The sequence below is a fragment of the Ceratotherium simum genome, chromosome 14 (genome assembly GCF_057802395.1).
Source record: "Ceratotherium simum simum isolate JZ-2026a chromosome 14, ASM5780239v1, whole genome shotgun sequence".
In the NCBI taxonomy this organism is placed as follows: domain Eukaryota; kingdom Metazoa; phylum Chordata; class Mammalia; order Perissodactyla; family Rhinocerotidae; genus Ceratotherium; species Ceratotherium simum.
The window spans coordinates 44,651,590-44,668,948 of NC_141913.1; the positions used below are offsets into that span (position 1 = coordinate 44,651,590).

At 34.0% G+C, this 17,359-nt stretch overlaps 1 protein-coding gene across 1 annotated transcript in view; it reads right to left on the minus strand.

Annotated features, from left to right (window-relative positions):
• Positions 1–607: 607 nt before the first annotated feature.
• TXNL1 (thioredoxin like 1) overlaps positions 608–17,359 on the minus strand; it is a 30,851-nt gene continuing 14,099 nt past the window's right edge. The window contains exons 4-8 of the mRNA XM_004422567.3: positions 12,823–12,945; positions 10,815–10,884; positions 9,225–9,397; positions 7,076–7,180; positions 608–842 (exon numbers count right to left, since the gene is read on the minus strand). Of these exons, the coding sequence (XP_004422624.1) occupies positions 813–842; positions 7,076–7,180; positions 9,225–9,397; positions 10,815–10,884; positions 12,823–12,945 (501 nt within the window). The 3' untranslated portion in view covers positions 608–812. The remainder of the gene's footprint in view (positions 843–7,075; positions 7,181–9,224; positions 9,398–10,814; positions 10,885–12,822; positions 12,946–17,359) is intronic.

Below are 17,359 nucleotides of genomic sequence, written 5' to 3' on the forward strand. Positions count from 1 at the left end.
GACCTTTTAAATGTATATACATTTGGTCTATTCATTTTCAATCTTAAATCATGTTCTCTGTATATTTACATTGATTATTTTTGTAGTTAAGATAATAAATACTTGATTAAAAGATATTATTCTTGTTGCTTCATGAATTCATATTACTGTATTTTTCCCTACTGTCAGATTTTAACACACCTCTATTAGTACAAAAAATGGCTGACTCGAATTCTTAGTTTATCCAGAGAGATTAAAATCTGTGGTTCCATTAACTAACAGTTTAGGTGAAAACAGTTAAATCTCATTAAACTTGTGTTTATTTCCGGTAGTTTATAATTTGAGTAATTTCTATAGCCAGATACTCAAATGCTATTTAGTAAACATACGAATTAGCACTCATTTGAACAGTTAGCTGTTCCAAGTCCATTTATCAAAACCACTTGCTCTGTGTGTGCATACGAGCACACATACACTCCTTAATTCTCTATAACAGTTTTGCTCCTCTAAACAGAGAAACTAGCTTTCGATCAATATGCTACCAGACACTTAAGTCTCTTCTAAAATCAGAAGTTGGCCAATTTTCAAACAAATGGAAAGAGAAAATACTTATTTAGAATGACAAAAATTAAGCTTGGCAAAAGTAGTGACTTTTATTTACAATTGCATGTATCAAGATTACAATAGAAACACTAGTGATATCATCTGAACAAAAGCAATGATTTATTGGTAATGGCAATGAATGGAATATTGACAGTCTCTGGCGAGAATCAAGCAATTATCCAGGAGCTGTAGATCTCATTGCAACATGGTCTTCCAGTGTCTTTTGTACCTTAGTGGCTTTCTCCTTTTTTGCCAACTACCTAGAAAAACAAAAATAACTTTATATGTAATCTTATTGATTTGGAAATATGGGTTATTTTCAAAATAATATTACTAATTAGTAATCACCTTTAAAACTTGGTATTAATTTTTAGCCCTGCATTTTTTTGGCATGCAGTGTATTTTCATTGTTGAAGCAAACTGTGACCCTACCTCCCCTCCCAGCCTCAAAGAAATTAAAAATAAAACACATGCAGGCTATTTCTGGTTTCCCACACTGTTTTAAGAAAAAGTAACGCAATTTTTCAAAACAAGGTTGACAGTTTAGAGAAGTTAATAAAAAGATGATGCTATATGAGTGAAACATATTGGGCATACTATTTTTAGGCAAGTCGAAATCAAATGTCGATCACAAAATAATCTAGAATTAAGAGTATGCTAAACTTATGTCTTCATGCCCAAGATGACAGGTTTCTAGACTTTCCTCTCAATATGTAGACATGCAATGAAAACAGATTAAAAATGACTAATTTTGCTTAGTTTCTATTTTTAAAAAACCCTAGTTGCTACAAATGTACTATAAAAAATATAAATAATAAATCTTGTTTCTGTCAATGATTAGAAAAATTCTCCATTGGAGGGCTTTAAAAATGTCCTAGGTGCTATAGATGTGGCAACATAAAAACGTAAAGAATAAACCTGGTTTCTACCAACAGTTTTAGAACACAAATCTTCTATGGGAAGGATCTAAAACTATGTTCTCATCAAATAATTTACTTCAAACCTAAAGTTTATCAATAAATAATGTAGTCTCATAGCAGAAATGCCTCTAAAGAAATCTACTTACAAGCTACTGAACATATATTTGTATATAAAAAGATATCTATGTATATTTATAAATGTAATTTTCATATTTTATATTGATTCTGTTCTAAATGATAGTGTGTCTGAATCAAGCAAGACTCATAAAGGTCTTTAGTGTATGTCGGGTCTAAATAGAACATGGCTGGGTCAATGTCATTCATGAGAGAAGATTATAAAAACCCTTCCCACTAAATTCCCAATTACATGATGCTAGAAATGCTGTTTTCCCCACCTTGAGGAAAACCACTTTTATTACTTTGAAAGAACTCCTCTCTGATCCAAGGAAACCATGTGTTAGAAAGTCCAAAAAGCCAGATGGATGAAAGAGATAGTTTCATAAAAGAGTATGTGCATGAGAATAAGAAATTCAGGTTTTCAGAGCCAAGGCGAGCCTTCTTAAGAAAGAAGGGGAAGTGGTACTATTTGTATCACAAATAAATTTAAGCAGATACACACTGAAAGCATTATTCATCATAATATCACTTGGGAACACACAAAACACAGAGCTATTAGATTAAGCAAAAGGAAACAAAAACAACCAATATTAAAAATTAAAATTTTAGCAGATGTGATACAGTAGAAGACACAAATCTGCATACTGTTTCACAGGTTGATAACTCTCAACTTGCCAATGTGTACTCTCTGTAAAAAAGAAGAAATTCAGCATTCCAATATGGATTTTCTCACCCCAATTGTAAAGCTCTTTTATTTATTTTTATGTCTTTATATTACACCTCAGACAAACAAAAGTCTAGGTACATCAAAATTAGGAGTCAAAAATACTTATTCAGTAAAGAGTCCACTGATCTTCCATGTTAATATTTTAACTGAGCCTGACATTCAGTCCATAAGTCATTCAACTGGCCTTGAGCTCACTTCGGTAGGCAAAGCAGAGGACATGCCCACCATTAATCAGCAAAAAAGCTTCTGGGCAACAGTTCTAATGAGAAAAGAAAACCCACGTCTCTCAACCACAGCCTAATCAATATATTATACTAGTACTGGTATAAAAGAACTTGATGAAACTGTTCATATTGATTTCCAAAATGATTCTATAGTTCCTAAAAAATAAAATTTAAACTTTAGATTGGATTAAAACATTATCCATCAACTAGTTAAATCTGAAAGCATTTACAACAATGTAAGTTTTATTGCAATATTATTTCTCAAAATGTAGTACAAAATTAAATATGAGACATGAGAAAGTAAAAAAAAAACAGCAAAAAGTCAGGGGAGCAACATGGTATGGTAATGAAATTAAAGCACCTAGTTGCAAGACCAAAACAAAAACCAAAACAAAATAAAAGACCAATTGAGAAACGTGACTAGAATGAGATTTGAAGAGAAACGGTTGAGGAAATCTAGGTAACAAGAAGGCTGATCCAGATGATAGAAGCTGTAGAAATCTTGCCCCAGCAATGGCGAGAACATGGGAAAGGTGAGAGCAGACAGGTGCTAGATGAGCAGAGAAGCAAGGAGGGGAGTAGAGTGAGATAAGGCCAATCTTTATATTACTTCATTTTAAAAAATCTTCTGTTTTTAGTTCATTTGAGTTGGATTAAAAAAGCTGAAAAATAAACAGACAGAAATGTTACAAAAATAGCTGGTATGGTAAATAGCCAGTTTAGAAAAGTCTATTTTTATTACAGTGATAGGAAATCTGCTCTGCTTTTCACATGCACCTCATTCCCTAAGAAGCAGAAGCCCCTTCATTTTGCTCATTTTTGTACACTTATACTTTATCACTTTTGTATTAAAATAAAGCAATCCATGTAAAAAGCGTATTTTAGCAAAGAAAACATCTACTTCCAATTCAGATGGCAAGCTTTTCATGCTGCAACACCAAGAATCCATTTACAACAACAAACAGCCTAAGTGTACGTTATAATCTGTGCACAATGCCAATTAGAGCCAAAAACAGACAAGTCGAAGGTGTGTTCTAGTCAACCAAATCTTAAAAGTGTAACCTATAAAGTTGTAATAGCATGCAAGGTGGTCTAAGATTTCTATCCACATCCAAGCTTCATCAGCATTACCTTAGCTTCTGTCATCTTAGTAACATAAGGAGAAGGTCAATGACATTCTGAAAGCTAAAATCATCTAAAAACTCACACAACATAAAAATGTAAACTGAAAATGCTAAATAATTCTATTTATCATTCATTAAACCATTTTATACAGCTCTCTTCATTACACAAAAAGGTATCAAAACTTTCCTCTCCATGCAGATAAAGTACATACCAAATCTATTTTGAAATTTTAAATTCTAATCACTATGTGTAATTTCTTTAAAACACAGACTGACTAAATAAGGGAAAGAAGTGCCATACTTGACTTATCCTTGAATGAGCCCTGCACCTTCCCATTTTCATGCCCAAATTCCTGTTCTCCATTCCACCTAGAGTGCCCACTGCTAGCTTTTCCTCTATCATTTCTACTCTCAAAGTTTAGTTCAAGGGGGCTGGCCAGGTGGCGCAAGCAGTTAAGTGCGTGCACTCTGCTTCGGCGGCCCGGGGTTCACAGGTTTGGATCCCAGGTGCACACCGACCCACTGCTTGGTAAGCCACGCTGTGGTGGTGTCCCATATAAAGTAGAGGAAGATGGGCACAGATGTTAGCTCAGGGCCACTCTTCCTCAAGAGAAAAAAAAAAGGGGGGGAGGATTGGCATCGGATGTTAGCTCAGGGCTAGTCCTCCTCACAAAAAAAAAAAAAGTTTAGTTCAAGGCCCTCTTCCTCCACAAAATATTCTCATACTTTCTCAGCCATTCTTGGGAAGAAGGAAATATCACTGGGCTAGGAAAGCAGAAGAAAGAATACTCAGCGGAGGAAGAGACTCATTTATAATTTTTAATAAGCGACTCTATCAATACAAGGACCAAACTGGCTAATTTCAGTTAAACATAAACTAATTTTTTATTGCAATTTTCCTACATTGAAGTTGTTGACTTAGTACAATATAAAAAACACTAAAATATTAGCTTACTTTTGAGGAAAACCCTACAGGACAATGAATGACACAAGCAGAACAAATCTCATTCAGAAACTATTAAAAGGAAATATAATATTAATATACATAAGAAAATCATTCAACCAATTAAAATTTATCAAACACTAAAGCAAGGGACTAAGAAATCCAGAACACCAAAAAGAGACTCCATTGTAGTGTTAAATTATTCTCGCAGCAGTTCTCAGTGTGGTCCAGGCTGGGGGTCCCTGAGACCCTTTCACAAAGTCTTAAAGGTCAAAACTATTTTCATAATAATGCTCAATTGTTATTTGCCTTTTTAACTTTCACTGTCTCACAAGCGTACAATAAAATTTTCCAGAGGCTACATGACCTGTGATATCAAAACTGACTGAATGCAGAAGCAGATATGAGAATGAGAGGATTCTATTAACTAGACAGTAAAGAAATTTATAAGTGTAAAACAATGCTCCTCTTCTCACTAAATCAGTTTTGTCTTGGAAAATATGTATCTTAATTTAAAAATATTATTTATGTTAATATGAATTTATTATTTGTAAATAAATATTTTTAAATTTCTCAGTTTTAATTTCTTAAATGGTAAATATTAGATAAATATACCCCCACATAAAGAAAAGTTCTTTTTGGTCTTCAATAATATTTAATTGTGTAAAGGAGTCCAGAGACCAAAAAGTTGAGAACTATTGCTTTACAGTAACTTTACATCAGGTAAAAAAGTATTTAGTTAAATGAACAAATAGCCAAAATATAAAACAAACACAAATATTCTCAAGCAAGAAAAGTCTAACACCTTTGCTATCCTGAAGACAGTCCAAGAAAGGTAGTTTGGTAGTCAAAAAAGAGAGAGAAAAACTAAGCTGGAAGGGGTAGGAGGCAGGATGTTAAAAACAAAGAAGTGAAAATAGATTCTTCAATGGACAATTATTAATTCACATAACTGAATGGCAGGCTGGTAAGAAGATGGACAAGAAGGAGTAGTAATTACTTAGAGAAGAAAATGGAAATCAAATAGCATTAAGTTGAGATGAGAAGCAGGAAGGTAGAGCCAAATTAATGGTATGAGGAAATAACAGGACTTAGAGTAACAGATCTTACGAAAGAATTAAGCTAAAAACAAACTATGCAAGGCACAAGTAAAGCCAAATCAAATGGCATTTAATTCTAACAGGCAAAGTAACAAAGCAGGCAGCCAAAAACGTCTTTGTTGCTCACACATTTTCCCAGTACAGCATATTTCATATCATAAAAATGTAGATGTTTAATCTCTGCTTCTTCTGACCTGTCATTATACATATGTCAAACATTTGACATGACAGATCTACGTACACAATTGTTCCTACAGCTCCAAAAAGTTAATTATACTCTGAGACAGGAAGACAGTAGTTGAAAAATGACCAGTTAAAATATCTATTGTCAAGGTTATCATTTTTGTAAAAACAGCATACAATTTTATAAGCTCATCCACCATTATGCCATTTTATGAATTCTTCTGTAATTGAATTAAAATTAGATCCATAGATACCATTAAAAAGAATAAGTTTTCAGGATGTTCCACTGCTCTAATTCTCCAAATTGCGGTCTAAATTGTTAAGCCGGTGCCTCTTCCTCCAGGCACTGGCAGCCCTAGGGAAACTCCTCAGGTTCTAGACCGTCTGCTACATACAGCCATCAGAAACATGGTGATACCTACATCTTCTGTGCTGCTGCATATACAATTATTCAACACCAACTGGGTTCTGTGCTGATAAAGCTCTTGGTGGCATGTCTATGATCTGTGGTTGTATATTTTAAGAAACCTAAGAAACTGTTACCAATTAGAAGTAGTTCCACAAATGTACAAAATGTTCTCATTCTTAAAGTTCCCATGTACCTTTATAAATTCTTTGCAAACCTTAGGACTGTGTCCTCAAAAAAAAAAAAATCACATACATATAAATAAATCTACCTATTCACTGAAAATTTATTTGCTGAAATGTATTCTTTCAGCATAGACATGGCTTGAAAGCACCTCAGTGTAGTAAAACTGAGTCCATTCTTTTTGATTAAAACTATTCAAGTCATTTTAAATATGTTTTCATCAGAAGCAATAATAATCAAAATCTTAACATCAGCAAAGTTCTTAAAATTTCACTAGTAATAATGATTTAACTTACTTCTACTTTTCCATTATTCCTAACTACTTTCTGTTACCAAATAATTATTTTTACCCTCTTACTTGGATGCCATTCATTAATAGACATTATATCAGTAGGACTTATTTTTATTAGAGATTTCTTTTAGTTGGATATCTAAAAATGTGATTAGGAGAACTTACTGTTCTAGTTTAACCTTTAAAGTTTCATGACATGATATGATATCTTTATGAAATTATTTCTTTAAAATTGTATTTTTACTTCTCCTAAGTATCATCTAAACCAACTTACTCGTTTGAAGTCATTCATATTTGTTGCCTGGACTGGAGTACCAATAAAAGTAAAATATGAAATTCTTGTTGTTTCTTCTTCACCTTGATTGGACTGAACAAATATCTACAAAAAATATTACATTAATGATTATAATTTTTTATTCAACAAACATGTTTTAAGTTTAATTGATTTCCTTATTAATAAAAATACCCTCCATTCTCTTTAAGGATTAATCCAAATTACATTTAGACCTAGTACTCCTATAGAACTATTAATTCCACTGTTTGCCCCACTGTTCTCACCCTCTCCAGGGATGTCATGGTAAAACACCCACATATACAAGAAGTTCCTGATAATTTAGTGTGATGGTGGGGAGGGGTCATAATTAAATTCTTTACAGCGAATGTTGAAAGAGCATGAAATTCATGATTACAATAGGCAGACCGCTGTTGAAATTTTATTAAAATTTATTAAAATAAATAATTTTTTTACTGAGGAAAATCCCTGCAGTTATATCCTGATATTCATTCCATGTATTTCCTAGAATATTAAGAGAAAAAAACAGTACTGGAAATCAGGTCCTAAAAAGACACTATGCCCTGCATATTTTTTTAAGCTTGACTCTTTATACTTGCTATTTAAAAACTTCCCTGGGCATGTTAAGAGACATTAGTTTTACTCACAGATCCTTTTTCAATATATTGGAATTTTTTTTATTTGCTCCATTTTTTAAAACACAACATTCTAGATGCTGTCTACTTAAGAATATTGCCTTCTCTTGATTTGGACAACACACTTCTTTCATTCTCAGATGACATTCCTCAGGCAGTTTTGTTGTTTTTATAGACAACCACAGATTCATCTCAAACTGAGATTATCAATTAAAAACTCCAAGTCTATAACAGGTAGACTAATAAATCAGCTCTCCATTTATTCATCTCTAATGCTCTCTAAATCTAAGCACAAGGTTATATTTACTGCTCTTAAAATTCATCCACTTACTTTTATTAGACTTTCTGATCAAAACTGTCATTCTGATTTCAACTTTATCACCAAAAAAAGTGACAGGCATGCTTTCTATGTCTTAAGCCACTGACTAAAATTCTGATTGAGATAGGACACAGTACACAGAGACTTGAGTCTATCAGAAGGTAACTATGTTCAGTGATTCTCAGCAACAGAGGAGATTACATCAGGATCTCTGGGTTGAAAGGACTTTTCCAATAAACAAACGCCTTTCTCCCATCATTAAAGAAACAGGTGTTATTAATTGAGGATGTTACCAATATGAGTAAAGTCAGGAAAATATTTTATAACCAGTGTTCTAGTTTAATATAACTATTTTCTTCAATTTCATTTGGGTAGAATATTTCAAATACTGAAAACTCAACTTAATTATAATCCTTCATCTTACTACTAAGTATATTCTTTGAAACCCCATCGAAAACCTCCTAAAATGGACACGTGCCATAGCATTCTTCTAATTTAATGATCAGAATCATTCCATTAAAACAAAGAAAGCACATTAGTTTGGCATGCTTTGTACTCAGTGACTCTGTGCTGGTTCCCATTTCTTTTTCTAGGTATTCTATGACTCTATTCTAACCTTCCTGCCTCCTCCTCTGAAGGACTGGGCTGGGGGGCAGGGAGTATGTGCTGGGTTTCAATACTAAAATTCACAAAAGCAATTAATAACTGCTAAGAAGCAGCTGACGTCTTAATGTAAATTAAAATGACGTAAAATTATCTTTTTAAAAAGTCATTTTTACTGAGATCATGCCCACTTCACTATTAAAAGCTCTATATTCTAAAAAAGTTAACTGGATTTTACAACGTATCATCACTCATTACCAGATATGAAGGATAGAGCAGGAATATCTTCAGTTTAAGTATAAATGTTCTAGAATAAACTTTTAACAAAAGTTGCCAAATATATATAAAATAAGTAAACTGATAAATCCACAAATTTTTAAAAATCAACTTGTCCTGCCTCTTTAGGGCATATAGATAAATTAAAAAGAAGAAAATTTAATTAGCTCTTTACACATTTTTATTCATTTCAAACCTAGTGGACAAATAACTACTTTAAAAGATCCCTTAGAATCATCTATAGCATGAATTATAACCCACAAACTCATTAAATATATCTGAATAAAATACTACTTACAGTTACACTGTTAACATTCTGAAACTTAACGTAACGAAGTGGGACAATGCCATCTTCTTTAATATCATCCTCTGTTAGTTCCAGAGCTTGAGTTGGTTCACTTCTTTCTGCCTCTTCAAAATCCATAGATCGAGGTAGATTGATAAAAATTTTTACGTATTTAGGACCCTGACCTATAAAATGGTAGAATCAAGTTAAATGTTAAAAACTACAAACATATAATACTTTCTTCCCTTTATCATTACATTCACACTATACAGACAGACACACATTTCTATATATATATACCTTTGTAGACCTCTATCTTTAGAAATTCCAAGAAAGTCTGAGTATTTTTATAGCCATTCTGTTTTTTTCAATAGACATTTACTTGTATACTCTTGGCCTGCTAGCACTATACTAAGTATTAGGAATACTAGACTAAAACACACACATACATATAGATATGCATACACATACACAGAGTTCTTACCCTCAACTACAAAAGACATACCTATGATAAATGTAATACTACTAGTGAGGAGGTATAGGGAAGGTGGCAATAGAGTCTGACAGTATATGGAGGTTAACAAGTTTCACAAATGAAATAACACTTGAGCTGGGTCTTGCAATTGCCAACAATCGGTACATTTTGTTACGAGGAAAGCTTTATCGGTGGCAACATTTAGCCAAAAGGAAATTAATTATACAAATTGCCAAATTTCATCTTAGGGATGAGGATGTGCTCAGTGGTAAGATCACATTTATAGAATGTCTTAGCTCCTTTAACTTCATGGTACACCCTAAGATCCATTTTGTGGCTGATTAAGGAATCTTAAAATATTCACATTGCTTAAAGACTCATTTCTATAGCATTTGCTTTTCAAATACTTTGTATTTTCAGAATAAAGGTACAATTTTATTAGTGAAAAATAATACATGAAAATTGAGTGTAACAAATGAGAAAGGAATGCTATCTGATAAACAGGGTGCTGTTTCTCCCAATCAATTAAAAAAACAAACAAAAACAAAAAAAATCCTAGTCCCCCACTCACCCCTCACTGCCACAACAAAAAAACCTCAAAAGAAACAGAAAAAAGGGGGATGAATAAAGAAAATTCTTTATTTAATAAAACAAGAAATGCCAAGTCTGTTCATTCACGTTTTCAGCATCATAAATATGTATAAAGAAGATGAAATTATTAATAGAGCACAAATAGGAAGATCTAGAGCCTTAGTTTTATCATCTATAAGAGGAGCTTGAAATAAATTTCTCCCAGTTCTGATCCTAAAAAATGGCTGCTTTGAACCTAGAGTTTTAGAGTAATAGTTGGAAGAAAGGTTCACTAGTTTTCAGATTAAGAGGGAACTTAAATTCTAAAATAAAAAACTTTAGAAATAAGGTAAAAGTTTCCTTTTTTTGTTACTTTCAGTCCCTAATAATCTCACATTATTTGTCCACTCATTTATATCCTTGCTTTGCTCCAAAAATAATTTTACTCCTTCCCAAAACAAGGAATATCTACCTCTACTTAATAAAAAGTTTTAAATATGTGTTAACAGGTCTACAGAGCAGAAAGTTAGTTTAAAGAAAAGCTGTTCCTTACTCACCATTATCTGGCCCTTGAAATTTCATTGAATAAAGCTTAACAGGCTGATTGAATGCTACAGTAATAAGTAGCTGTGAAGAAAAGAGTTTCACTTTAAAACAGCTCCTGAATACACACAACAGCTAAGTAAAATAACAGAGACAGAAAAAATTTATTTCATCCAACAAAATCAAACTAACGTAATAAGGAAAACCAGTGAATTGGAAGTAATTTGATTAGACTGACATTGGAGAAATACAATCATCTATTATTCATATACAGAAATGACAACAACAAAATTTAATGGAATAAATTAACTAAAATAATATGCAAGGGGCTGGCCCGGTGGTGCAAGCAGTTAAGTGCACGAGCTCCGCTGCGGCGGCCTGGGGTTCGCAGGTTCGGATCCCGGGCGCGCACCGACGCACCGCTTGTTAAGCCATGCCGTGGTGGCGTCCCATATAAAGTAGAGGAAGATGGGCACAGATGTTAGCCCAGGGCCAATCTTCCTCAAGAAAAAAGGGGAGGGTTGGCATCGGATGTTACCTCAGGGCTAGTCCTCCTCACACACAAAAAAAACAATAATATGCAAGAACCTAAGGTCTTGTGACCTATAAACCGGCAAGCAACCTGCTTTCCAAAAAAATCAAACCAAATCCCCAAATTATTTAAACTATATATTTTAGCATATAAGCTTATTGTTTTCTAGGATGGTTTATTTGTTAAACACCTACTCACATCACTGGACAATTTGGAAACAATGCACAGGTTACATGGAGAGACCAGCCCTCAAATGAACTCTATTTGATCCAAAACTCAAGAGAATAGGACTCTTAACAGCTGTATGGTAACCTCCAAACCTCCATCCTAAACTTATTTGACCAAGTGAATTTGGAAGGCCACATAAGGGAACTGGGATACAAAACACTGTCAGAATGCCTATTTCTCAGAAACTCTGATTCCTTTGCTCAATCTTCTTTCTAGTTGAAACCATGTCTGATGTAGTTACCTAAGGCTCCTATCCTGGGAGGAAGATTTCAGGGAAGCTGTAGCCAGTCCTGCTGATATGTGTCATCACATTATATTCAGGGCACCATTTACAAGGAACACAATGTGAACGATATTCTCAAAGCTACATAGTAAGGTAGCTCTGATTGGAGCAAAGAAATACGGGGTTTGGATTTATGATTTCAGAATCGCTGTGGTCTGTTTGCCCAAGAAAATACCTAGACTATTTCCTCTGGTCACATACGTACTTCTTATACTTGAGCTGTAATAGTGTGTCAAAAAATACTAAGCAACATATGTTTAGGGATTTGAACCACACGTGTAGAGGAGATGAGACTGGAAAGGAGAAACAGATCAAGTCAGCAAGAATCTGACACCCTCTTCCTGAAGCAAGTGAAGAATCATTTAACTCTTTTAAACAAGTGAAGCATGATCAGATTTATATCTTAGAAAAATAATTTTTGTGAACATGTAGAAGATGAATTGGAATGAGGACAAAGCAGAGTCAGTGAAATAGCAAGTAAATTAAGGAAAATAATAGTCAACATGAAGACAAAAATGGCTTTAACAAGGCACACTACTTCCTCTGCAACAACAATGCAGGGAAGTACAGAGAAGTACAATACAGGTTTATATCTGGGAGTGAGGACTAGACGTGTAAGGAGTGCTCATTTAATTAGTCTTTGTTTCTCAGAGACAAATTCATCAGGGTGGGTAAAAAGTACGGAAGGCAGGTCAAAAATGAACAAAAGGACTTAAGAGTGGTGAAGGCTCACTCAGCAGCCGGGCCAATCCAAGAGTTCTGCGATTCTCCCTAGTGCAGCTGGCACAGAACAGAGAAAGGAGGTGGGTCTGCACAGTCAAAGGACAGGGGTCAAAGAAACTGGAAGTTATAAAAAGGAAAGGAAGGTGGTCATGTGGGAAGGAGAGACAAAACCATAAGATGGAAATATGATAAAGAAACAAAGAGTGGGCATAAATACAGACAATCTATACAAGGCTTAACTTAAGCATTCAATTACCTGTTCATCACAATCAGATTCCAGGAAGGTCATGTCTTTTCGTAAACAGTTGTCAAATCCATGCTCATCGCTTTCATTAAGACACTCGCAGCCAGCTTTGTTAATAAAAGGCATCAAATCCATCTGAAAAAAATTAAATCAAGACTTTAGGCAAACCATTTGGATTTGATATAAAAATCTTAAGAAATTTACATATGTGATTCTCTCTAGATTAGGCAATTTTAAAGAAAACTTTTCTCTCTTAAAATAGTTACTAAAACTTTTATAATAATCCTTTCATTTGAATTTCTGACTGAGATCTACCACTAATTATGACAGCCAAATCTAGGCTTAGCCCACTCAATAAGATATCAGAAGCAAGTCTTTAATACTAAGATTAGAAAGTGTTGACTTATACTTTTTTAATAACTGTTTTGCAGTGGAATGTATGCCAATTAAAATATCTGTAAGATCCAAAAAAAGCCTAGTTCCCTCTTCTAGAGGCCATGGACTCTTTAAGCCTATATCCACGAAGAGCTTAGATTTAAGATTAATAGCAAATAAGGATTTAAAATTTTTTATTATGGAAAATTTCAAACATACATAAATAGAATACAGTGAACTCCATGTATTCACCTCCCAACTACAATAATCATAAACTCAGGGCCACTCTTGTTTTATCTTTATCCCACAACCAGTTCCTAACCATTCCCAATTATACTCAAGTTAATCTTGGACATTTTTTAATTTCATTCATAAACATTTCAGTGTGTATTTCTAAGTCATAAGGACTCTTCAAAAAATCCTTAATATTATCACAACTAAAACAATGAATACTTTAATATCATCAAATATCAGTGTTCAAATTTCATCAATTGTCTCATAAATGTTTTATGGTTGAATTGTGAGACTCAGAATAAGGTACAAAAAAAGTACGAACACTGTATTTGGTTAATATGCCTCTTAAATCTCTTTTAATCTACAGTCATTTAGGCTATAGATTTCTTATATTTTGAATTTTGCTGATTGCTTCCCTGTGGTGTCATTTAACATATTCCTGTCTCCTGTATATGTGTTGGCTAATACTTCCATACTTCCAACACAACACCAAAGATTTGTGGTGACAGTGGTTATCCTTGTCTTGTTTCCGACTTTAGTGGGAATGCCTCTAATGCTTTCCCATTAAGATTTTATTGAATGCTTTAGTAATAAATGGTTATTGAATTTTGTCAAATGCCTTTTCCTGCATTTTAGGAGATCATTTTTCTCCTCTGGATTGCTGGATTTTGTTTACTAATATTTTATTTAAGATTTTTACACCAATATTCCTATTGGAACTGGTCAGTGGCTATCCTTTTTGGTGCAAAGTCCGTCAGATTCTGGAATCCATGTCATACTTATTTCAAAAAGAAATTTGGAAATTTTCTTTTTATATGGTCTTATTGACCTGACCACCCACTTCCGAGAAAATTGGCCATGAAAATCCTATGAGTAGCAGCGGAGCATTGTCTGATATAGCGCTGGAAGGTGAGAGGATGGCGCAAAAAGAGCAGGCAGGGTTCCGCTCTGCTGTACACAGGGTCACGAGGAGCCGAAATCGACTAGACGGCACTAACAAAATATGGTCTTAAGTAGCTGCAGTAACACAAGACTACCTGATCTTTAAGACTTGGTAGAATTCCCCTGTGAAGTCATCTTGGCCTTTGTGGAAGTGCTCTTTTACTATTTTCTCTATTTCCTCTATGGTGATTGGTCTATTCAGGTGTTCTGCTTCTAGTAGAGTTGATTTTGATAAAGTGTATTTTTCTAGAAAAGCATCCATTTCATCTACTACAGAAGGACAAATTTTAAAGTTTACCAAGCATTATACTATCAGTTGCACGTTCACTTTTCTATCCCAAAGTGTCTTTACTATATTTTTTATCCAGAGAATACTAATGCATGTGTATATAGTTCTGAAAGACTAAAGGAAACTTTTTTACAGGTGAAATAATTATCAATATGGTAATAATCCATTAGAATAGACCCCTAATTATTCATGAAGTAGCCTAAATCTTTTCAAAGCCAAAATGTTACTTTGTATTACGTTAAATGCTACATTACGGTTAAATGTTAAACATACTACTCAGGATAACATATTGTAGCCAATTCAAAGAAAGGGGAAGGGAAAAGGAGTAATAGAGAGCAGAGTTCTACTGTTGTAGAATTATTCTGAACGTCATGAACACTTGCCTTGAAAAGGCAGTTTTAACAAAATCTTTTCAACGTTTATGTCTTCCATCCTACCAAGATACCTCTTCAATACTATATCTAGGATTAAGACTTCAGGCATGAACACCACAGTCACACTTCCAATATCTTAATGATGAAAATAAACTAAATAGGTGAATTATTTAAAATAGTGTTTAGATTTATTTATCATGAGGCACACAAAACAAGTATCACATCCAAACAGATGCATTAAAGTGTGTTGTTATACAACACTGTCTGGAATAAACTGGCATTATATCGTATATTTGATAAAACTGCAAACTGACATATTCTGACAATACGCAATGGGAAATAAATAACACCGCCTATGTAATCAACTTGTCAATAATGAGGAAAAACTCATGAGAAAACAATCAGACAAATCCAGATTGTGGGATATTCTATAAGACAGATAGATGGTCTAGACCTGTGCTGTACAATAAGACAGCCATTAGCCACATGTAGCAATTTAAAATTAAATTAATTAAAAGTAGATAAAATTAAAAATTCAGTTCCTCATTTGCATTAGTCACATAACAAATGCTCAATAGCCACATGTGCCTAGTGGCTACCGTATTAGACTGGTGCTGGTTTAAACTTTCAAAAAAGATAGCCATGAAAGAAAAAAAAAAAGGCAGACAGAAGTTTCTAGACTAAAGAACACAAAAGAAAATTGACAATTAAATGCAACGCATGATCCTTGATTGGATCCTAGATAGGGAAAACAGCTATAAAGTATATTTTGGAGATAATAAAGGAAATTTGAATGTAGGCTGTACATTAGAGATACTGTATGAAGTTAAATTTCTTAGGAGTGATAATGATATCACGGTTATACACGAGAGTGTTCTTGTTCTTAGGAGCCACATGCTGAAATATTGAGAGATAAACCATCATGATGTCTATAATTCACTTTTAAATGATTCTGCAAAACATAAAAGCAGATAGATATCTAGATAGAGCAAAAATAGCAAAATATTCACAACTGACGAACACAGATGAAGGCAATATGTGTTTGTTATACTATTCTGTCAACTGGTATTTTTGGTTTATTTTTTAATAAGTATCATCTTTTTTTTGTAGAGAGGGGGAAAAATCCAATAAGAGACACACAGGAAGTTAGAAAAACCTATCCATACTTCAAGTTTTTGGTTAAAGAAAGATCTGCCTACTGACTGCATAAATTAGGGTTGTTTAATGGTGATTTCATTTTGATGAATGATGGCAAGTTCGTAGACCAAAGCTTAAGGTTCAGAGGTCAGAATACCAAAATACACTAACAAGCCTCAAAATTCAGAACACATGCAAATGCAAGTTCAATTCCTGAGTGCCTAGCACTCAAACTTCGGGAGAGGAAGACTTGATTTAGAGGGCATAACGGGGGCTATTTAAATCCATACTATGTACTCTTCTTAGGAAATGTGGGAGAGAAGAGATACAATGTTTTAAACTTTCCCAACTTCAATAAACATTCTATGTTCACAAAAACACTCTCTTACTTCTGAATAAGAACCTATTATGATTCTTAACCTTTTGAGTATCATGTTTAAATCTTTTGCAATATCTCAACCCTCCCTAAAAGAGCATTACACGTATTTATCTTACTCTGGCTCTAGTCAAATCCGGAGTTTCAAAACTACAGATGTATAAAATCAATAACTGCACAGCCTCTTAACGTTAGAACAGAATGGCTAAAAGTATTTATTTCAAGAAACCAAAGTTTTACTTAAAAACTGCCAATACATTTTTGCAATGCTTATATTTAAAGCTACTTAAGATACAGGTTTTCATTCAGTGACTCTTACTCCCGTTAAGTTTCTATTTGTGTTGTGAGAACGCTGACGTTTCTGGGGAACACATTACCAGTTTTAAATACATTTTTTTTTTTTTTTTTTTTTTTGGTGAGGAAGATCAGCCCTAAGCTAACATCCGTGCTAATCCTCCTCCTTTTTGCTGAGGAAGACCGGCTCTGAGCTAACATCTATTGCCAATCCTCCTCCTTTTTCTCCCCAAAGCCCCAGTAGATAGTTGTATGTCATAGTTGCACATCCTTCTAGTTGCTGTATGTGGGACTCGGCCTCAGCATGGCCGGAGAAGCGGTGCGTCGGTGCACGCCCAGGATCCGAACCCGGGCCGCCAGTAGCGGAGCGCGCGCACTTAACCACTAAGCCACGGGGCCGGCCCTACCAGTTTGAAATATTTAATAAAGCCGTTAAGACCTTAATAGTTCAAAATTTTTAATGTCCTGATTGACACCTAACGGAAAAAAATGAAAATGTTTTTAATAGCTTTTCACATTGTATTTATA